At 38.9% G+C, this 24,062-nt stretch overlaps 2 protein-coding genes across 2 annotated transcripts; both read right to left on the reverse strand.

The window, feature by feature from the left end:
- Positions 1 to 4,006: 4,006 nt before the first annotated feature.
- Positions 4,007 to 9,895, reverse strand: LOC145640613 (uncharacterized protein At3g49055-like). The gene is made up of 5 exons (XM_081691867.1): positions 8,195 to 9,895; positions 8,020 to 8,096; positions 6,459 to 6,570; positions 6,178 to 6,294; positions 4,007 to 4,669 (listed from the first exon to the last, which is right to left on the reverse strand). The coding sequence occupies exons 1-5, from the start codon at positions 9,587 to 9,589 to the stop codon at positions 4,313 to 4,315; spliced, it is 2,058 nt and encodes a 685-aa protein (XP_081547993.1). The 5' UTR covers positions 9,590 to 9,895; the 3' UTR covers positions 4,007 to 4,312.
- Positions 9,896 to 13,989: 4,094 nt separating this feature from the next.
- On the reverse strand, positions 13,990 to 15,282 carry LOC145636726 (uncharacterized). Its single transcript, XM_081688299.1, has 2 exons — positions 14,843 to 15,282; positions 13,990 to 14,750 (listed from the first exon to the last, which is right to left on the reverse strand). Exons 1-2 carry the CDS (start codon positions 15,279 to 15,281, stop codon positions 14,140 to 14,142), a joined length of 1,050 nt encoding a protein of 349 aa, XP_081544425.1. The 5' UTR covers position 15,282; the 3' UTR covers positions 13,990 to 14,139.
- Between the last annotated feature and the right edge of the window lie 8,780 nt (positions 15,283 to 24,062).

Here is a 24,062-nt window from a genome sequence, read left to right on the forward strand (position 1 = left end):
GGTGAGTCTCTGCACTTACTTGACAGAACGGGGTGACTTCATGTCTATCACCGCCTGTATCTTTTCAGGGTTAGCCTCTATCCCCCTTTGATCAATCAGGAATCCGAGAAACTTCCCAGACTCAACACCAAAGATGCATTTCTTAGGATTTAACATAACCTTATGCCGCCTGAGTATGGTGAAGGTTTCTCGGAGATCAGCAAGGTGATCCGCCTGTAGCTTGGATTTGACTATCATGTCATCAATGTACGCCTCCACATTCCTCCCAATTTGATTAATGAAGACCGTATGATCATCCGTTGGAAAGTGGCAGGCGCATTTTTCAAGCCAAACGGCATCACAGTATAACAGAATAACCCCTGATCAGTGACGAAGGCCGTCTTCTCTTGATCTTTCTTCCACAGGGGTATCTGATGGAAGCCAGAGTAGGCATCCATGAAACTCATCAAGGCGTGACCGGCTGTAGAATCGACCAGACTGTCGATCTTTGGAAGCGGGTAACTGTCCTTTGGACACGCCTTGTTGAGGTTTGTGTAATCAACACACATGTGCCAGGTCCCATTCGGTTTCTTAACAAGGACCACATTGGCCACCCAGTCGGGAAAGTTGCAGGGCCGAATGAACCTGGCGTCTAGCAGCTTTTTGACTTCGGGAGCTGCCGCTTGACTTATTTCCTCACCGTGGTTTCTTTTCTTTTGCCGGATGGGCTTCTTTTTGGGGTCCACGGCGAGTTAGCATGAGCAACCGTCCCCACCTTTACATTACGTTCTGGACGGCTGTCATCCAGAACGAGATCAATGTTTTCACCAGCCGGTTGGGGGCGGAGCTCATCTGACCCTTCACCGATCAGTGATTGCTATTTTTTCTCTTTCTTCACCTCCACCAGCAGAGGTGCCTTTCTTTTCTTCCCGGCTGCTGGTGGGACAGGCGCTGGGTCGGCATCCTTGACATTGTCAAGGTCTATTGGTTCCTGGCCGTCTGGGGCCACAGTGTCTCTAACGGCTGAGAGATAGCACTCTCGCGCCGTCTTTTGATCCCCATTCAGGGAACCAACAGTGTCGTCATCCCTCTCATACTTGATGAGCATGAGAGACGGGATGATTACTGCTTTGGCTACGTTGAGGGTTGGCCGACCAAGGATGATGTTGTAGGCGGTCAACTCCTCAACGACCAAGAACCTGACGACAATATGTCGTCCTTGACCCTTCTCTCCCAGCCGGATGGGTAAGTCAATTCTTCCGGCTGGGTAGACCATCCCGCCCCCAAAACCAACCAAGGGGTGGGTGACCGGATGCATGCTGCTGACGTTGTATTTCAGCTTTTGCAAGCACCGGAGGCTGATGATGTCTGATGAGCTGCCGGTGTCAATAAGGATTCTTCCAACCAGTTGGTTGGCAACTTTACATTCAATGACAACCGGGTCATCATGCGAACGGCGGACGTTGCCCCTATCCTTCTCAGTGATCAAGACGTCTGGGAAGGAGGTGCTTGCAGACGCCTGCTCATCATCATCCTTGTCCATCTTTCGAAGATGGCTCTTGGTGCCCCGGATGGTAGGGCCACCACAGGAGAACTCGCCTGCTATTGTGTAGACCGGATCCTTGTCGGTATCCGAGCTACTAGCAGGCTGGGGGGTAGTATTAGAGGACTGACCCTTGTTTTTCTTTTTTGCCCCGGCTGGGGACTTAGAAATGTAGGACTTCAACAGCCCTTTGTCAGCCAGACGGTCCAACGCCCGCTGAAGACTGAAGCAGCCGTTGGTATCATGGCCGACCTCCTCATGGAACTGACAGAATTTATTTTTGTTCCGTGACTGGACAAAACTCTTCATAGGATTCGGCTTCTCAATGGACAGCCGGTCCTTTACTTCCATGAGGATGGAGTTGCAGTCTTTATTAAACTCGTACTTGGGGACGTACGGTTTAAACTCTTTCTTTTTCTTCTGGGACGGCTGGTCAGAATCATTAACCGCCCAGATTTCTTTTCTTTTCTTGCTCTCTTCTTTATTTTTGGCCGGCTGAGCAGACCGGCTGTCTTTATGTTTGTCGGACTTCTTGGAGTTCGACTGGTTACCAGGCGAGCAGAGGTCGGTAGCTTGAATGTAGCTTTCCGCCTCCCTTAGGGCCGCCTGTAAGGTGAAAACCCCTTTTCTGACTAAGTCGAATTTAAAGGTCGACCCGTCTCTCAGACCCTTGAAAAAGTCTGTGAAAGCTACCTCATCAGACAGTCCCTGAATCTGAATTCTAATCAGATTGAACCGCCTGACATATGAGCGCAACCCTTCTCTCTCTCCCTGCTTAACAGTGCTCAAATCAAGGCTTGTTTTCTTAGCAGGGATGTTCATTGAGAAGTTGGAAGCAAACAGGAAGGCGAGCTTCCTGAAACTATCGATGGACCCGGCTGGCAGGTTACCAAACCATTGTTGGGCAATGCCCTTCAATGTAGCCGGGAAGCACCGACACCAAGTGGCATCATCCAACCCCTGTAGATACATGAGGTTGGTGTAAGCCATGAGGTGGTCTTCCAAATTGGTGGTACCATCATAGGTACCAACCAATACATTCTTAACCTTGGCCGGCTGGGCCGCCTCGGTTATCTCCCGGGTGAACGCAGAAGGCTGTTCACCCAGGCGCAGCAGACGAAGCTTCCAGTCCAATGGCTGGACATTTGGATATGCCGCCTGACCTCCAAAGAGGGCCGGCTGCATGAAATGAGGGGGATACTGTCCGTAAGCCTGAGTAGGCACATACGGTACAGCTCAAATCATGTGAGGGCCAGAATGGACGGTATTACCGCCTGTCTGGCTCTCATGCAAGGAGGGTGCACTCCCTGCAGAAATGTTGTTGAAGCTGTCTGGAAAGTTCGACGTTGAAGCCGACTCAGACATCGATTGGTTTCTCTTCCGGTTGATGATCTCCCGGGCATCAAGAGTTGATTTTTTGCTTCCCACCGGCTGCTGAGTCCGGCGGGTGTTGTTGTTGTTCCTTTTAGGAAGGAGAATTTTTGACCAATCAATGGTCCCGGCTGCCTTCTCCTTTGGATGAGGAGTGGGCTGCCGGTTTCTGACTGACTTCCCCTTCTCTGGAGGAGTCTTCTTCGCCGACTGACCTTTACTTGGGCCAGCCCGGCTTCGGGTGATCAACTCTTTAATTTCACCCTTGAAACTTGTCATGAATCTCATGAGTTCGTCTCGGGTGACAGGGGCTGATCCAACGGCCGTTTGGGTTTCCCCTTCCGGCTGCCCAGAGGGTCGGCTTGGACCCGCCTGGGAGGCACCCCGCTCCAGAGTGTCTCTGGGACGGATGCGCTTGATTATGAGAGAGCCGTCTTCGGCTGTAAAGGTTTCGACCTGAGGATCTTCATCCTCATGGTCTGTAAAGACTTCTGGGTCTTCACCCAGACGGTTAGGGGGTGATACAGACTCTTGAACCATCTTCGAGGTACTCTCCCCACAGACGGCGCCAAATGTTTTGGGTGTTTTTGTCCCTCGGGAGAGTTACAACACGAAGTATGATCCGACCGAGCTGTACCTGCAAAATAACGGAGACTCCGGGTGATTGGAGCTCCGCCTCCGACGGTCAAGTTAGTAACTTGAAAAGGAATAAAGAGGACGGAAATTTATGTGGATATCTGCTCGGATTCCAAGCTCAGGTGTTTCTCTGATGTGAGAGAATGCAAGTGTAATAAATGGTAAAACGTGTCCTCAAAAAGAGGGACATCTCCCTATTTATAGGGTTTTTGGGAATTGTGCCCCTGATTAGGTCACTGAACCCTAATCATTGGTGGGCTGCGCCGTTTTGCGACTTTCTCGGGATTTGGGCCTGAAGGCCGCCTTTTTCCCTTAATTTCTGGAGTGACACGTGTCAAGCAGGGATTGGTCCACTTTGGGCCATCCTGAGGCTGACATGTGTCATCCTCTAATTGGACCACGTGGCGGGGTAAAATTACCCTAAACAGATGTCATAAACAAGGAGAATACATACAAGACACCTAGTAGAAAAGAATGTTGCAGGAAGACTATCACTTGTTACCCAAACCAAGAAGGTTGCAGAAAGACCTTCACTTGTTGCTTAAACATATCTGGTTACAATGCAATTATCATTTTGTTTCAAAGTAGAATCACCTGCTTCCTAGAACCTAAGTGCTGATCAGTAAACACGCTCGTTTAACTTTAATGTGTTCTATGGACAAAACTATGAAGAATTTTAATACTATGAGTCTACAATTTCTTTTTTATACAAAGAAAAAAGCCAGAAGCGGTTAAAAGAGATGAATAAATTGACTATAAATATAACTCCCCAAAAAATAAAAATCACAAAAGTGGTTCCGACAGTTCCATTTCATTTGAACTTTGCTGCTCTGGCATATCAATTTGCCGTCGTGTACCAACAAAGTCAATTCCAAGCCACTCCCATGGCCAGCATACATATCTTGGACGAGTGCTATTCCTGTTATCATCTTTATTGTCCAAGTTCTCAAGCTGACGAGTCAATTCTTCCACTCTATCCCTTAATCTAGAGGCTCTATTGTCTGCCAGCCTCAATGATTTTTCAGCTGCTTCTCTTGCAGCCATTGCTGCAGCAGCTGTCTCTTCCTTGAATTTGAGCTTTTTCTCCAACTCTACCATTGCTTGCTTTGTATCCTCAACTTCTTTTTTGAGGGAAGATATCTGCAGCAATAGAATAAAGGCCACATTTAGTTGCAAGCTTAAGATCACATTAAAAAAAAAAAAAAAAACATATAGCAGAAACCATCCCTCTTTTCCTCTTTTTTCTCTTATTCTCTCTCTAGAAAAGAAGAGAGAAAAGAGCAAATAGGCCGGCTCAAGGTAGAGGTGTATGAAAGCAATTACACTAAGATTGGATAGAGAGAAATGGAGGGAAAAGAAGAGAAGATAAAAGGAGGGATGCATCATCCATTGTTTGGATATCTAATGCAAGGAGGGAAGGGAAGAGAAATGGAAGGATCCATTTTCCTTCCCCTATTTATAAACTACATCCCTCCATTGTTGGAGAGATTTGGAAGGAAAATGGAATGTCACCTTCTCCCTCCCCTCCCTTTCCTTTCCCTCTTTTTCCTCCCCTCCCTATCCTTCACTATTGTTTTCCAAACATATGAGAAGATCTAACAACCTCTATAGCAAGAAGCCTTTCAATTTATCCGATGAGGCGATGAGAAGGCTTTCAGGTAATAAGCAATTTTCCCGTATAGAAGCTATTTTTGACAGAGATCTGCAAAGAAGCCTCAATTTTTTTGGTCTAAAGTCATGATTTCTGCAGATATAAGATGGCCCTTTCATAAAAGGATATATATAGCTCCCTAAAGTGACCATACGTGAGAAATGTGTCTCCAAACACCACTGAAACAACTTTCAGAGAGCAAAGAGATAAGAGCACCACTGTGGCATTCAAAACCTCAAGAAAAATAAGATAGCCCTTTCATAAAAAGAAATACATAGTCCCCTAACATGACCATAGATGTAGGAAATGTATCTCCAAATACCCCTACTACAGCATATTAGACAGGATTATGACCCTAAAACACCACCTATATTGATCATAGGTATGAGATGTTTGATTAGTTACCACCCCGACCTCCCAACCCCCCCCCCCCCCCCCCCGGTCGCTTTTGTCCTTCCTCTGACAAGACCTTAGCAATGCCTGTTTTGACTTTTCAGGATTAAGTTCAGGGGGAACCCCCCCCCCCCCCCCCCTCTCCTTTCTCTCCTTCCTCCAACAACAAATTAGCAATGCCTGTTTTGAGGATTAGTTCAGGGGTAAAAAAAGTAGGCTAGCCCGTACAAATACAACCACTAAAAGCTACCCCTGCCTTTCACTAAAACATTGATTTCAAAAGAATTGAACTCTCAACTTCTCAAGTAGTCTCGATACTCTAATCATTAAAGGCTTTGTTCTCTTCACCTTATGCTTATCACTTATTCTTGCTATATAATTTTGTCTCGTATGGTCTGAATTTTTCTAGTCTAGTGACGACAAAAGGTAGACAGTCTAAATCTCAGGATTCTGCTTAATAATAGAGATTATACGAAGACAACGATTTTAACCATATCAGACCAAACCAGATGTTAACAATTCTGACCATAACACCTTAAATAAGGTGAAGAGAGCATAATAAAGTACTAAATAATTTAAGTTCCAAAAGAGTATCAAATCATACTTCAGCATGGAACTCCTGCTCAACAGCTCCTCCAGCAGCAGCTTCTTGCTCCGCTGCCAGTTTCCATCTTGTAATTTCTTCTTCAGCAGCAGCAATATCAATCATAAGCCCTTCAATCTAAAACATAATAAGTCAGTTCAAAAGAAGGGTACCATACTTCCATATAATAATCTATACCAATAGATTGGAGATTAGACCAATTAATGATAATGTCCCTCAGATAAGGTTTCTTGAATATGATTCAACAATGTCCTAATCACACTAAGTAAGAAGAAATTTACGTTTTCATTCGCTTGTCGTTCCTTCTCTTCAAGTTCCTCTATACGATGCTTTCTTTGGCTGAGCTCCTTGGATTGGGTCTCCAGATGTTCTTTAAGTAAACTTGACTCTGCCCTTAAGCCAACAAAGAAGAAGGCAAATCAGTCAATTAATTCAGCAGTAAACAAACAAAACTCCTTTCAGAAACCACCTAATACCTACAATAGTAGTACAACTACAATTACTTTGAAGATGACAAGCCCCAAATTTTGAGAAACAACCTAATTCAACACCTTTAAATTCATGTGCTGTGAAAAACTCAGTGATCTCAAAACAGAAATGGGTATAGTCATGTTAACCTAACTTTTTTAAAAACCTTATCAATTTATGGCATAAACTTTGCAGAAGAATTCTTTCTACCAACTCTAGTTTTCAAGATATTTCATGGCAAACATTCACTCAGAGTTGAGAAAACGAAATAATACAACTCTGTTACTCTGACAATTGGGAGGTTTTCAACTTGTTAAAAGTATCCTTCATGGAGTATATGGTTGTTAGGTTTTTCTATCTTAACTAGTTAGTTCCTGAAGATCATTCAATAATTAATATGCAATATAGGCTCATTGTTTCAATCTGATCTTACCTACCAAGTGGGTTTGCATGCAACAGTATATATTAATAACATCACCCTACATCCTCTACCCTACCCACAACCCACCTTCAGATGAACACTAGGGACATTAATCAAATAAATTTAGATTGAAACTAGAGCAACAATAAAATTCCATGACACAAACCTGCTGAAACACCTATTCCCAGGCTTCCAGCAATACCTCAAGAAACAATCAAATCCATGGGTCATGGTACACGTGAAGCACCCAAATCCCAACAACTACTAAGTCGACGAACACCAAGCCACATCCCCAATCCCCCCACCAAGCCCCCACCCCACCCCAAGAAAAAAAAGAAAACCACCAAAATTTCCTTCTGCCATTGAAGTGTAATATGACAGTGTACTTCCAGCGTGATTGCGTGATAATATATGTATGGCAGGATGGAAAAAGAAAAAAAGAAAAAAGATTGCTAAAGGCCTAAACCGGTACGCAATTGGTACAACCAAACTGAAGCATAATTTAAGCCCTAAAGATCAAATGTTTTGACTAGTAGCCAGGAATCATAAATTCCAAATCACATGAATCTCTAGCAGTGTTATTAAATGAAAATTTTTGAAGGAAAGGATGAGCGAGGGATATATTGTCCTCTGTTTGGATACAGATTTGGGGAAGGGGATGGGAAGGATCCATTTTCCATCTTCTCTTGAAAAACCAGAACCTTATTGTTGAAAAGATCTAGAATGAAACTGCAAGCCCCTTTCCTCCTTCCCCTCCCTTCCCTCTTTTCCTACCTTCCCATTCTCTCTAAGATTGCCAACCAAAAACAATTTCAAGGAGTAGCTAATATGAAGCAAAGAACACTAGACAGGTATATGAAATGCATATTACTACCAATGGTTCAAATTCAACATTGCCTGCAATAAGTACAAGATACAAATCAGTCTTAGGTTCTCATAAATTAAGGATGTACCTTAGCTCATCCACCGTATGTTGAAGCTCAATCATCTGCAGTTGTGATTCCTTAATAATACCCTCTAAAGCACCAGCCTAGACAGCGTCAAACAGATAATTTCACCATGAGAATGGAAGCATTATAAACACAAAAGAAAAAGAAAAAAAAAAACAGATAAATTGAGTATTTTTACCAGGGCATATATTTCATCATCTTTTGTCTCCTGTGCACCTTCTTTACTCGCATCTTCAAGAACATTGCCAAACTTAAACTCAATCCCTGATTCTCTTAAACCATTTTCTGCAACTTGGAACACAGTATTTGTTTCAGATGTTGAAACTGAGGCTAACCTCTTGGACAGAGCACTTCTTAGCAACACCCCTACATGCTCCTTCTCCCTAAATAATCGAGCAACTGTTTCATTTAGGCTTTTAACCTCACGACTCTTTTCTTCCACAATGTCCCTCGTCTTTACAATTACAATTCTACTTAGCTCATATATCGATTCCAACCCAGCTAACGAAGCCCGTATATTCTCCTCCAATCCCGTCTCCTGAGGAAGAAACAAAGACTCTGACAGCTCCGACTGATCCCCATTATTAGCATCCACAATCTTGATCACATTATACAACTGATCATGAATCTTTGACACAAAACCTAACTGCTCCAAAAGCAAAGGCCTTTGCTTCTCCATCTCCAACTCCAACTCCCTTATCCTACCATCATATTCATCCACTAACTTCCTCAACTCCTCCCTCTCATTCTCAACAGAGCCTATCCTCTCCGACATACCACTCTCAATCGCCTCCAACTTTCCATCCTTCTCAGCAATACTCTTCTCCAAATTCTCAATTCGACCATTCTTCTCAGTCACCTCATCCCTCAACTGACTAATCGATGCCTCGAGCTCAGAAACCTCAATAGCAATCTCATAATTCCTTTGCTCCATCATTCCACGAGCCTCATCCCTCGACTTGGTAATCGATTCGATATGTTTTACCACCTCCTCCACTATCTCATTCGTCCTCTTGATCACCCCATAAGCAACAGCAGGCAAACCAGTATACTTCTGTGATCTGGGCAAACCCCCAGCAGTAAAATTCTTAATATGATTAACTTTCCCTGAAATTTTCTCAATCCCAGTAACCAACATTTGAGCAGCAGCCTCAATTTCCGCCCTCGAAGACTCCTTCCCCTTCAATGCTTCCTCTAACTGCTTCGAAACCTCGTCTTTCGCCTTGTTTACCTCCGACAACTCATTACTCAGTTTCTCATTAGCCCTAATCGCATTATCTCTCTCCTTAATCACCTCATCTCTTTGAATCGCACTCTCATCTCGCTTCTTAATCGCCTCACGAGCGAGTACTTTAAGCCGATTAAATCGAACTTCAAGCTCCGATTTCGAGTTTTCAGCAGTGATTCTTGCTTGCTTTTCACGATCAAATTCAGCGAGTAATTCATTGAATTTCTCAACGGAAATTTCCGATTCCGGTGAATTAACGGCGGGTTTAATCTCTTCCTGTTGATGTTCGTCCTCCTCTAAGTCACTCAATACGGCGTCGGATTCTTCTTCGCCGGCGTTAGCCATGGTTGAAGGAATCCGATAATTAAGCAAAGAATTCTTATTGACTGTGATGGTTTAATTGCATAATTTGATTGTTACTTTTGATCAAAGATTGTGAATTTTGATCTTTGATTTGTAAATTTTACGAAAACCCTAGGAAAAAAAGAGGGAAATTTTAGTAAGAAATAGGGATGAGATCATACCTTAAGACGCAGGTTAAGAGGAGAGAGAGTGTGGAGAAGACGACAATTGGCACCAACCAGTCCACCTTGTTCCTCTCCTAGTTTCACTCTATTAAGGAGTTTCCAAAAAATGATCTACTAGTATATCTTTGATTTTTTTTTTTTTTTTTTTTTTTTTTTTTTTTTGGAATAGCAATCTATATCTTGATGAGTTTGCATGTAATGACCCAAATGGATTCCCCTCTCTTTATTACTAGTTTACTACTACTACACAAATCTTACTATGATTGGCTTTGGTGATGCTCCGGATAATCAAGGGTCGGGCTTTGGTCAAAATATTAATTTGTTTCAGGCCAAAGCCTTAGGTTGGTTTGAGAAAAAAATCATAACCAAACCAGTCAATTTGGGTTAATTGGGTCGGGCCTAATATTTGACTAAAAATATAAATTTGGGCTATCAAAATTGAAATTTTATACATGTATAAAAAAATAAAAAAAAATCAAGCCCAAATTCGATTTTTTTTTTAAAACCGGGCCAACTTTAATCAGGTCTACTTATGAATCTATACATGAACAAGTAAAGCGTACGAGTTTGAAGTTTCTTTTGGCAATAGTGAAACAAATATATACCCTATGCTTTTTTTTGTCACTAGAACTAGTCAAATTATGGACTCTAAATACAATACTTCTACTCTTCCAGGATATGATTACAACATAAGTATTATAAAGAGTTGTACAACAAAATTACTCCCTTTGTGTTTTAATAAGTGTAGCACTTTGACACTTTGACCAAATACACATGTTGAGACATGACTTTGACCATTAATTTATCTAATTATATATTAGTAAAATTATTTTTTTAAAAAATAATATTATGAAAGTATACATTATAACAATTCCAACATACAAGCAATAACATTTGTTTTTGGGGGTTGTTATTTGTCGCTCCCATTTTACCGAGTAACGCTCCCTTTTTTTCTTGAAATTCCAATTTTACCCCTAATATATAAATACGGTTTTTTCCTTCCCTACCAACATTTCTCACTTCTTTACTTCTCTCTCTAACTCTCTTACTCTCAACTCTCTAACTCTCTAAAACTATTTTTTTCTTTTTTTTTTAATAAAATTCAAAAATTGTTCTTCATTTTTTTAAAAAACAACAATCATCATAAACACAAAATAAAATGGGTGATTCGAGGCGGATTAGGCTGAGATTTGGAGGGAGGACCTTCGACGGCGCTGGTGGCAGCGGCGGAGGCGGCGGCGGCGGCGGCGATGGTAGAGACGAGGTATTTTTTTTTTTTTTTAATTTCGGATCCAGGAACTTCCGCCCAAAATTTCCGGAAGTTCCACGGAGGATCCGCCTGGAATTTCCGGATCCTCCATGGAACATCCGGAAATTTTGGGCGGAAGTGACATCCGCCCAGAATTTTCAGATGTTCCATGGAGGATCCGGAAATTCCAGGCGGATCCTCCATGGAACTTCCGGAAATTTTGGGCGGAAGTTCCATTTTTTTTTTTTTTTTTTTTTTTTGGCCCGTTAATAAAATTGTTAATTTTATTTTTTTTTTCGGATTTTGTTTTTTTTTTTGTTATTTTGAAGTGTTATGGTGATTATTGTTGATATTATTATTGTTGTTGTTGTTATTATTGTGCTTATTATATTTTGTAATGTAATTATTTTAAAAAAATATGATAATTTTTATTATTTTGTTGATATTAGGTTTTTATTATTAATGTTAAGGTTATTGTTGTTGTTGTTAATTATTGTTTTTTTTTTTTTTTGGATTTTGTTATTTTTATTATTAATGTTAAGGTTATTATTGTTATTATTATTATTATTGTTATTATTTTTAAAAATATGATTAGTATTATTATTAAACTAATTTGATATTAGGGTTTTTATGGTTATTGTTGTTGTTTAATTTTTTGTTGTTGTTGTTATTAGTAGTACTATTATTAATATTTTGAATTATGATTAGTATTATAGTTGTTGATATTAGTGTTATTATTATTGTTATTATGGTTATTGTTGTTGTTGTTAATTTGTATTTGTTGTTGTTGTTGTTGTTAGTTATTGTTGTTAGTTATTGTTGTTTTTAGTTATTGTTGTTAGTTATTGTTGTTGTTAAGGTTATATTTGTTGTTGTTAATTTGTATTTGTTGTTGTTGTTGTTGTTGTTATTGTTATTATTATTGTTGTTATTGTTATTATGGTTATTATGGTTATTGTTATTGTTATTACTAAAATCGGATTATTTTTTAATTTTATGTAGATCGAGGGTTCTGGTGCTCGACATGCAATATCACGACGTCTGAATGCATCTGTTAGGAGACAGACATCTCGATCTTCACCGGTTCAGCCGGAGCAGCAGCAATACGGGTCTACTAGTGGTTGGTCGAGAGACCAACAGTCTGGTAATAGTCGGCCCTTGTACTCTGCAAGTGGAGCACCCATATCTGACGATGAAGACGAATGTTCGGCTAGTCATGCTGGTGACCGAGATGAAGAACAGGACCCTCAGGATTTCCATATGGTATATAGGGGTCAGTTTGGGAGATTTGTTGGTAGTGGGTCGAGTCAGCCTACTTCCAGCTCTGCAGAGGCATGGTTAGTGCAGGAACCGATGCCGGGTGGGCCTGAGGATGGGTCAGTTATCCCTAGTTTTGGCGGTCACGTGGCACGGTATATCTGGATGGAGCAGGAGCGTAGTGTTTTACGCTGTTTGAGTAGGACAAAGTTATGTTCTGACTTGTTCACTTGGCGAGGCCGTCAATCTGCGGAGGACATTGCGGCGATTGATGCTAGTTGGTTGTCTCACTTGCCCGGCCTGATGTTTAAGAGACTTGATTGGCCGTTGATTTTTGCTTTTGTTGAGAGGTGGCAGCCAGATACGAACACCTTTCACATGCCATTTGGGGAGATTACGATCTTGCTGCACGACGTGTACAACATACTTGGGTTACGGGTTGCAGGCAATATGGTGTCCACTACTCCTAGCACGGACGTGTTACGGGACGCGTGCTCGGTCACCATGGATATGACTCCAGATGATCTGTCTGAGGTTTGCGGCACAAAGACCATTTGGCAGGGTAGTGGGGTGTTGACTGATAAGATTTTTGAGTCCACATTGGCGGTCGACCGGGATTTTAGTGAGCAGCTTGATGCATACTTGTGGTTAGTGCTTGGAGGTACACTGTTTGTAGACAAGAGTGGTAACCGTACGCATCCTTCCTTCCTCCACGATCTATGTCACACGGATGTCCCTATTAACGAGTATGCTTGGGGAACAGCTGCACTAGCCTACTTGTATCGGCAACTGGGCACGGCATCACGGAAAGGTGCTGATTCGATTGCTGGTTGTCTCACGCTTCTGCAAGCGTGGATTTACGAGTACTTTCCGTGCTTTCGGCCACAGCAGGGTACCTTGACCCGGGACCTTCAAATGCCTCGTGCGTCTGCTTGGGATGTAGGAGCGGGATGTCCTAGCAAGAACCTGGAGCGCCTGTTAGCTTTTCGTACTAGGATTGATGCGCTTACTGACCGTGAGGTGAACTGGCTACCGTACGGAGCTGATCCTGCATTACGAGTGCCCCCCACTTTATTCATTGGCTGCATCCAGTACCGTAACATCATTGAGCCGTACATGCCTGATAGAGTGGTGCGCCAGCTTGGTTTCGTGCAAGGCATTCCCCGCGAGATCATCAGGCCAGAGAAGGCCAAGAGGCCGACTAACTTGAAGATGTATCGGGTAGACTTCCCGATTGAGATGACAGCTGTGATGTGGAAGAGGTTTGTCCCTGGGGTATCTCAGAGTGTTGTTTTAGGTGCCCTACCCAGGCTTAGTGCTGCAGCTCCTTCGGTTGCGCCCGGTTACATGCAGTGGCTGTACAGGTTTTCTCACCCGCGGGTATCTCCAGGTCCAGGAGTTACAAGCAACCTGCCTGAGCGGACTAACACTGATTACGTAAGTATTTATGCTTATTATTATATTAACAATGACTTATATGAATTTTTGTGTTTAAAATATGTTATTGTTTGATTTGCAGTGGATGGGTCGGTCCATGGAGATTCACCAAAGAGCACTAGCTGAGTATCCTGAAATGTCGAGTGAGACTCGAACAATGACTGAGCAGCTTGTATTTGATTGGAAGTCAAAAATGGGACTTTAGATTATTTTGATTAGATGTTCTGTTAGTGGTTTTACTTATGTTATGAACTTATTTTTATTTTTTGTTTTTTAAATGTACTGTATAAACTGGACACTTCTTTTATTTTATATTTGATGTTTTGTTTCATATCATGTTAGATTAAAAGCAAATACATTTAAAATTAATTTTGTAATTCTAATTTTCTTACAAATGTTCAAAGTTAGTAAATGTACATTACAAACTACCTAACTAATGCATCCCACATGTCCCTTCTCAACTGATATGCTTGATCCCATCCATTGACACTATCCTCGTGGTTTTGCGTCCACCAACCGGCGATCGGCGGGAGTGGTGAATCAGGTACAAGGTCAAGACGGATAAAATGTGATCCACCAACTGTAGCAATCACAAACTCTCGAGTCGGTGACCAAACCCCGTTGCGTGCCCTAAGCGGTAAGACTGTGATGCATGGGTAGTAGCAAGTTGGTACTAGGCCTACTCCGAGACAAATCACCCTTGCGTTGAACCACGTAGCAATAGGAAATAAATCTTGAATTGTAACCATCCAATGCCGCTCCCCGACAGCCCCACCATCCCATCGAATACGCTCCACGTTCATCCAAAGTCGCCCAAGCCCATAAATCCGTTCGTACAAATCAGGATGACCAGCGACCTCGTTCGCTATTGTTTCCCGAGCGTCAAACCACTTATTTTGATCGCCAAAGAAGAAGTCGGCGACACAACGAAAGCCACAGTTCCCATCACCAATCACATCCTTCCAAGACGAAATGTACGGCAACATTGGGGCTGGAAGCAAGTTCAAATACCTGCATTGACTAATGTCACTTGGATCTACAACACAAAATTAAAAGATAAATTATTAGTAAAGCTACAAGTATTAAGTTTACATATTTTTATATTAAATATAGAATTTTCGAAAATACCTGGTTCTGGGTCACCACCACGTTGAGTGTGTTGACGGTTCACATGCTCGAAATAGCTACGATCACGCCTGGTGTTATTTCTTTTCGGTCGACCACGAGTGTTAAGGTTGATATGTGGTTCTTCAAGGTGTGAATGATCTGGATGTAGCTCCTCTTCAATGATTCGCGTTACATTTCGACGTACGGCCGGGTCACTTTCCATGACTTCGTCGATTAGGGACCGAAAATGTGCAGCCTCCTCGGTCGAATCATTTACCACTTCAGGAATGTTAACACCATCACCAATAACCAGTATCTTCCAGAAAGAATGAATTTGGCTGCTATACAATCCTGTCTGTGCAACTATCGAATCATGTATCTGGCAAGCACATGGAAGACCATGGGTCAGACGCATAGCACATCCACACCGTTCATGGACCTGGTAACTCAAATCTCGCATCCTTTTCGTCTCGTCATCCAAAACTTTCAAGCAATGTTGAGACACTTTGCCATTTATACGTGACAGTGGCAACTGTCTGTACATCTGACCAATTTTAGACCTTGATGCCTCCAAGTCATTACGAATTTGTATGATGCGATTACCGATATGACAATGGACTCGGGCCCATACGGTATCCAAAGCACCTGCCAGATGAAGAAATTGCTGAACAACTCCTCTTCCTTCGGACATCTCCATCCTGAAGTCATTTCGGCAATTGTAAATATGTCGGATGTTTGGATGATCATCAGGAAATTGCTCGGCAATAGTGGACATGATGTTACGGGGAGCAACCTTGGACTTTGTCATGTCCCGCACAACCTGTTTTGCACCCGGACTCAATCCGCTCACTTTACGGTGACCCTCTGGGTACACAATCATTGGGTGGTTATGTGTCCCGGTGTGATCATTTTTCGCAATGATCTTCCAATTTTCGGTGCTGACATCATAATATATCTTGATGTAGAATGGACAACCATTAGCTTTGGTTTTGGTGTCCTTCCGTATCGCGTTCTCCAAATCTCTCGGCTTGCTCCTTCGTGACCGATCACATCGCAAATACCGATACGGCCGACCATCTCTGGTTTTGTTATAAGACGATTTCACCAATATAAATCCCAAATTTATGGAAACACCATCAGCCCATGTAACAGCATCGTCAAATGTAGGAAATAACGTATCGGTGACAAAATTCCCACAAAATTCCCACTATAATTCACCGCCTTCCTCAGATTCCATATCCTATACAAATTAAACAAAACATGCTTTATGTCAAAATAATAATAATAAAAACAATAATAATAATAATTATAATTAAAATAATAAAAACAATACTAATAATAATAATAATAATAATAATAATAATAATAATAATAATAATAATAATAATAATAATAACAATACTAATAACAATACTAATAATAATAACAACAAATACAAAACAATAACAATATTAATGATAATAAAAAATTATAACAACAACTACAAAACAATTTATAAGACCATAACATTAATTAATAAATAAATAATAATAATAATAACAATAATAATAATAATAATAATAATAATAATATTAATATTAATATTAAAATTATATTTCTACTAATTAATAATAACAATATCAACAACAACAACAACAATAAAAATAACAGCAACAACAACAATAATAATATCAACTACAACAACAACAATAATATCAACATATTACTAATAATAACAATAATAATAACAATAATAATAATAATAATAATAATAATAATAATAATGAAACAAAAAATAAACATATTACTAATAATCATATTAATACAACAAAATAACATTACTTATCAAATACTAAATCACAACAATAATCACAAGATCACGAACAAAAAATACATAAAAAAAAACTTAATAAACGTACTTAACATTTAAAAAAAAAAAAAATTAATAGGGACATCCGCCTAAAATTTCCGGATGTCCCTTGGTACATCCGCCTAAAATTTCCGGATGTACCATGGAACATCCGGATTTTTTAGGCGGATCCTACTTCCGCTTGAAATTCCCGGATGTTCCATGGTACATCCGGAAATTTTAGGCGGATGTACCTAGGACATCCGGAAATTTTAGGCGGATGTCCTAATTACCGAAAATAAAAAAAAAAAAAAACTTACAGAATGATCCGACGCATTCTCCGGCGTACGTATGTTCCACTCGCCGTCCATGACCCAAGACCCGTCGGAAAATTTAACGATTTTTGAAAATAGAAAATTTAGGTGGTCGTGGGGACCGATTTGGTTGCAAGGTCGTGGGGACCGATTTTGGGAAGCTCGGGATAGTAATGTCGTGAAGTAAGGGGACCATTTCATGTATGGTGTCCAAATGGGGAACAAGGTTCTTTTTATAACCCAAATTGCATAAAGGGCATAGTGGTCCATTCAAGTAAAAAAGGGAGCGTTACCTGGTAATTTGGGAGCGACAAATAGCAGTTCAGTTGTTTTTTTATATATTAGTAAATGAATCAAGTCGAACTGTAACACTTATTAAAGCACGGAGGGTTGGAGGGAGTACACCTATTACTAGCCTCTATCTTCTGTATCTTCCACACCCTTTGCTCCTAATAGTTCTCTAGTACGTTAATAGTTTGTTTGTAAATCCATAGAAATTGTGTAGTTTCTTTCATGGACTCACGTATTATGATGTTAAAATCAAAGATTTCCTTAGAAATAAAATCAATCAATGCGTAATACTGAAACTATACGAAATGTGTGATTGAAAAAAATTTATGATAAAAAATTTATGTAAATGTCATTAAGAGAATTTAGCCTTGTTCTTCTGAGCTATTATTGTCTGCTCTACTATGTTGAAATTTGTTTTACTCTGCTGAGTATTTACTTTGCTAAGACCTACTCTGCAATGTTGACACATGCTCTGTTCTATCCTACTCTGCTAAAATTCGCTCTACCCAAAAGATCAAAAGAACAGGGCCGAGGATTCCACTCTTTTGGAATCATGTAACATGCATCAAGACATTAAGTACTATACAAAGACCTAATGTGTCTGTTGTCTAATAAAGCTCATACAAAGGATGATAGATGTACAAGTGTTGGTTTCACATTGGTTGAAGAAGAGATAGTCAAACCCTTTATAAGGCTAAGGGGCTAAACCTCCTATTGTCATATGGTTTTGGAATAGACCTTCCTTTAGACTTGTGAAGTGGACACGTGCCGAGACTGCTTTCACGTTGATTGTGTTTATAAATACATATATATATATATATATATATATATATATATATATATATATATATATATATATATATATATATATATATATATATATATATATATATATATATATATATATATATATATATATATATATATATATATATATATATATAAAAGAGGTTTATTATCTCTCTCTTGGTTTGTGGGTATGGTCCAAACCCGTATTCAACATGGTTCATAGCCAGACCCACATGAGACCCTAATTTGCTAAAGTTCATTGGGTCAGGTTGAGTAGGTCCGTGTGAGGGGAGTGATAGGCGTGTCGCGTACCTAACAAAAATAAACCTAACTAGACCACTACTATGTAGACGGGCAAGCAAGGGTCGGATCCCAAGAGACTATGGTTCAACTAATTAAATAGACTCAAGCAATTACTAAGCAAGTAACCAAATCAAATGAATGAGAATCAATAACTAAAGAACTAATTAAAACGATTAAATCAAAACAATATGACAAATCAATGCTAAAAACATCCAAGATCAAGCTTCACCACAAATACAATTAATGCAATAGTCGTTCTACCCCTAACACATAATTTAATTGATTAAAGAGGAAAAGTAATCCATGAATAATACCAATGGGCTCTCCCGAGTTATCAATGGCTTCTCTAATCACAATCAAGCCTACTTCCGTGGATTCATGTAAATTAAAGACCTTAAGCACATTACTCTAACTTCCTAATCATCCATTCAACTACTCTCGTGATGAACTTCAAACCCTTAATTGATTTATTCAAATCCGTCAAAACCCAACTCCCGTTGCGATTAAAACAAAGGATTAATAACAATACCAATTATCCCTAATCTAGTATTGGCATAAGCATAATCAATTAAGCATATCAATTACAATTATTATTAGAGAATTTAAAGAATTAAATCATGCATTAATCATATTCGGGTTCCGCTAGATCTTGGAATAAAGAAACTACTCACACATATTAACGAAAGCAAAAACAATATTCAATGAAGAAAACATGATTAATAAGTAATTAAAAGTAAAAGAAGAAATAAAGATGAATACCAATTGCTTGAATGAAGAAAAGTACCAATTGTTGATGAATAAAGATTAAAACTTGAAAGTGAAATGTAATCTAGATCTAGAGAGAATATTAGGGTTCTAATGAAGGTTTAAAAGCTAGAATATAATAACTAAGTATGTTTAGTCGGGATTTACAAAGGGTATTTATAACCCTTAGTTAAGAAATCCCGAAAAAATAGGAAAACGGGGTCTTCGACACTCCGCCCGGTCTGACCGGGCAAAGCCGCCCGGTCGGGCGCGAGAAGCATCAAGTAGAAAATCTGACTTTCGGAGCTTATAATGTTGATAACTTCACTTGCCCTGCCAGGGCGGCGGGGGTAAGATACATCTATGTACTACTTTGCTCTTCTCTTCTCCTTCCTTAATTTCCTTCTTCGCCCTGGCTGCCAGGGCAATGTTACCCTCCAGGGCGGACACGGGTAAAATTCTCCTCCATCTTAATAAGCTTTCGTGGCTATCCAAAACAAGTCCAAATCATCCGGAAATCTTCATATGCCTACAAAATCAATCAAATAGACCAAGCCACACTAGAGAGGAGGATATTAGCGAGAAATAGCTCCGTAGAGCTTAGAAATCATACGAACATAGCTATAAAATGAGGGTAAAATAAATATGGTAAAGAATGTGTACATCAGGGAGCGAAGAAGCACTCTAGCCAGGCAAAATCACATGAGACAAAAAAGTTAAAGGGACCTTACATGTGAGGGGAAGTGTTGAAGAATACACCTCCCAAATATTACCACATGTAAGTGTCCCACATTGATTGAAGAATAGAGAGTCAAACACTTTATAAGGCTGAAGGGTTAAACCTCCTATTGCCATATGGTTTTGGGATGGACCTTCCTTTGGATTTGTGAAGTGAACTCATCTCTCTCTTGATTTGCGGATATGGCCTAAACTCATATTTAACATGAAGGATGTATGTCTTCGATAAGTGCAATTACTAGATATATCAAGGATCACGATTATGGAGATAATTAGTTCATTCTATAGGGTCGTCAATGTTTGGTGTTGCATGACACAACAATTGACATACAGTGAATTGTCACACAAGCAACCAAGCTTCCCAAAAACCCTAACTCTCTCTCTCTACTCAGCCCTCTCTCTCTCCTCCCTGTCCGTACGACCCTCCTCCTTGGGTGGCGCATGGGTGGTGTTGTGGTGTGTTCGTGGCTCAAATCTCCGTTGAAGGTTGATTGAAGTGTTCAGTCACAACTAACTAGCATTAGTGGAGGTTTAATCCGTGCTCGTGGACTAAGTAGAGGAATCACACGTGGGGTTCTTGTTCTCCTTATTGTTCTTGTTCGATCACTTGTGGAATCACGCTTCAAAGGTATAATTCTTACTTCTTTATGTGTTATGCATGAGATCCTTGGTTTAGGTGCTTTATGAATATGATTCATATATTTTCCGCAATTTAGTACCTATAATCTCCTACATAACATTCCTAATTGTGGTTTATAATTGTCTTGATTTAAATTAACACGATCAGATCACTCTCTTTGTCGATAAAAGTAACCGTGTGCGATAATATTTCTATTAAGCTAAAATAAGAGATTCCTATTTCTACAAATTATTTTACATCTCAATTCAAATTAAAGTATACTTTACTACATTAGAAGTCTATAACAATAGAGGATTTAGAAGTTGGAAGGATGGTTAGTCCCTCCTTCTTTCCTCATGTGATAGGGGTTCGATTCCTCACCCCTTCCCCCTTTCTTGTGATAGCCATCCTCTTTTTCTTGTGATAAGAGTGGGGTCCTCCTTATATCTTACCGTTTTTTATATTTTTAAAAAAACATTATAATACATAATCTTGTTAAGCTTATAATAAGCTATAACTTTTGATTCAATATTAAGGAAACACAAATTATTGAAAATTTTAAGGTATAGGCGACTGTATCATGCTCGGTACAGATAAAAAACCTGGAATGAACATTTAGCTATTTTGTAAAGAACATCCAATTTTATTTACTTTTATTTTATTTATTTTTTTTATATCCAAAGAACATCTGTAACATTGATAAAAAAAAAAAAAAAAAAAACATGATAATATTATGTGATGAACATTACTTATACTATTATTATATGTACCCATCATAATTTGAAGACAAAATTCAAAGAATATTATGTCACAAATAAAAGTACATTAAACTAACAATCAAAGAACATGGTCATATGTTCTTTCCACTCTTTATTGGTGCAAATATGATCTTTTCATTCTAGGTATATGTTTATTTCATTTTAAAAATATGTTAGCTCTAGGTATATTTTCATTACATTTATATGTTCATTATTTTTCTAGATTATGTTATTTCCTACAAAATGGTTGTACAATGCAGCGTACCGGCTCCTGCAGGGAACGATTGCAAATTATTGGGTGAGTCCACCCACCTAAAAACCAATATATAATAACTTATATGAAAATTTTAAAAACTTTTATGAAATTTAGTTTAATAAAAATTTAGATGTAAATTTCATAGTTTAAATGTTTAAAAACTTTTATAATGTGCAATGACTTATATCCATCTCACCATGAGTACTCATACAATTTCTTCTAGGTAAGGGTTATGATAAATTTAAGTGTTTTTTTCCATCTTTATTAGTATTAATATATTTTTTCCAATTCATTCTCATTGGTAACGGTATAATTTTATTGCCAAGTTCTCTTAAGTAGCATTAGTTTTATAAATTGTATCTAATCTAGCTTTTTTCGACTAATTTAGACATAATTAACCAATAGGACCTTAGATTAAACATGGTTTCGGGATGAGGTCAGGTGGTACGGTGTTGTGGTGGTTGTGATGAGGTGGTTGCTATGGAGTACGTGGTGGTGGACTGGTGGTCATGGTGTGCTGTCATGGAAAAGGGTGGGGACGTCAGAGGAGAAAGATTAGCAAAATAATCCTTTATTGCGAGTAATGCGAATCGGAGGTAGTATTTGTTTGATTGCACAATAGATGTACAATATGTTTTTAGATTTAGCAAAATAAGTGCCAAAAATCGCATATTATATCCCTAACAAAAGTAATTTCACTTTCAAAACTTAAAAAATGGACTGATTAGCTTTTGTTATACGCTTTCTTCATTAAACAAATACTCGTAAGTATCATCTTAAATTCTTAATCCCTAAACTTTGGCCCCACATAACTAAACAAAGTGTGGTTTATGAGTTATGACTTGGCTCAATAATTGAGTCACGATACAACTATTGCATTTGATTTAATTTTAAACTGGATCAATCTACACATGTATTATGAAGGCCCAACTTATTACGGAGATAAACAAACATTGTTAATTATTACGGTAGTTCATTAGTATGCAACTTAATGACGTTTAACAGTTTAAGGGAGATATTGCGTTCGAGCTTCACCGTAAGCTATAAAACTCTTGTTGGAACACTTATCCACCATAAGCCAAATGAGTAACTCAAGTCGAATTCGAATATAGTCGGAGCTAAACTCTGACAAACTGAATGAACATCCTAAAAAAATATGACACGTTCCTAGTAAAATCAATACCTCGTAAATAATAGAACACATATCAATAAGGAAAATGCTAACGAACGCCCCGGGGGCGTTGGATAATCTAGTTAAAAGTAGAAAGATTAAATAAAAACTAACATTAATTAAACCGATCGACGCGTAATTTTGTCATACTTTCCCAAATTAATACCACTTTAGATAAGATTTTAAATGTTTATCCAACGCCCCAGGGGCGTTCGTTAGCAAGATCTTTCTTAATTACATACAGTAGTGAATAATGAAAGTGACGCCCAATTACATGCAATTTCCACTGCATTTCCTAGGCCAACTCCTTTTATCCGACAAATAACAATAACACATAAAGCGATAAAGGCACCCACAGTTTTAGTAGGTGCGTCACTACTCACTTCCAAGTACTCTGTATACTGCCCTGCCCATTAGTCATTATTCATACTAAGCTACTTGTACAAAAATAAATGAAATAACCTTATTGTTTGACTTAGATTGTATTACTGTTTTTCGTTAATAGAATCTTTGCAAAAACAAAATCTTATTGTTTTGAGTCCCCTTCATGTAGGCAGGTAACAAAGGGCCCAGCAAAGCAAAATAATGTCCCAAATAAAAATAAAATCCCATCAACTTACTTATAAAATAATTTGTTTTAACAATTTTTTATTTTCTTTTGGTAAATCAACCTAACTCCAGCTAAACAACTCAAACACTGAAACACCACTCACAAGTTAATCAGCTCCGGCTTCATAGATTAAGGGTCTGTTCTCATTGACTGAACCACATTGAGCTGAACTGAACTGAATTGAAACGAATACTGTACGAGAGAAGGAAATTAGGAGCTGAACTGAACTGAACTTATTAGATCTGAACTGAAGTGAACTAAACTGAAAATAATCTGATGAGAACATGGCTTAACATTAGCCTGACACTTGCTCAAATATAATACTCATAAGTACATTTGTGAATGCAAAGACTAAGTATAATGAGTTTAAAATTAAATTACCACGAAAAGGACTCGTAGCGTGTTGTATTTTCATCTTCATTGCTTGAGGTTGCTACAAATAGAGCATCATGATAGTCATCCTAACTATCCAAATAAAGTGTTGCTTTGAATAACCATAAAGCTAAATCGCCAATAATTTAAATTCGTCAGAATCAAATCATAAATATTCCTAAAAAGTATTCAAGTTTTTGCTTACCAAGTAAATACTTATCTACTTTTATATAAAGATAAATTGTGAATGATACAGAAAAGACGCAAAATATTCTATTATTAAGTCACCAAGATTAAGATACATTTCTATAAATAGGTTATACTCCGTATCATGTCATCCTTGAGTATACATACATTGTATTTTTTTTTTGAAAGAAAGTATACATACATTGTATTGTATAAAGATTACTCGTATAATCATTTAAGATAAGATCGTTCAAAAAATCAA

The sequence above is a fragment of the Chenopodium album genome, chromosome 1 (assembly GCF_948465745.1).
Source record: "Chenopodium album chromosome 1, dcCheAlbu1.1, whole genome shotgun sequence".
Classification (NCBI taxonomy): Eukaryota; Viridiplantae; Streptophyta; class Magnoliopsida; order Caryophyllales; family Amaranthaceae; genus Chenopodium; species Chenopodium album.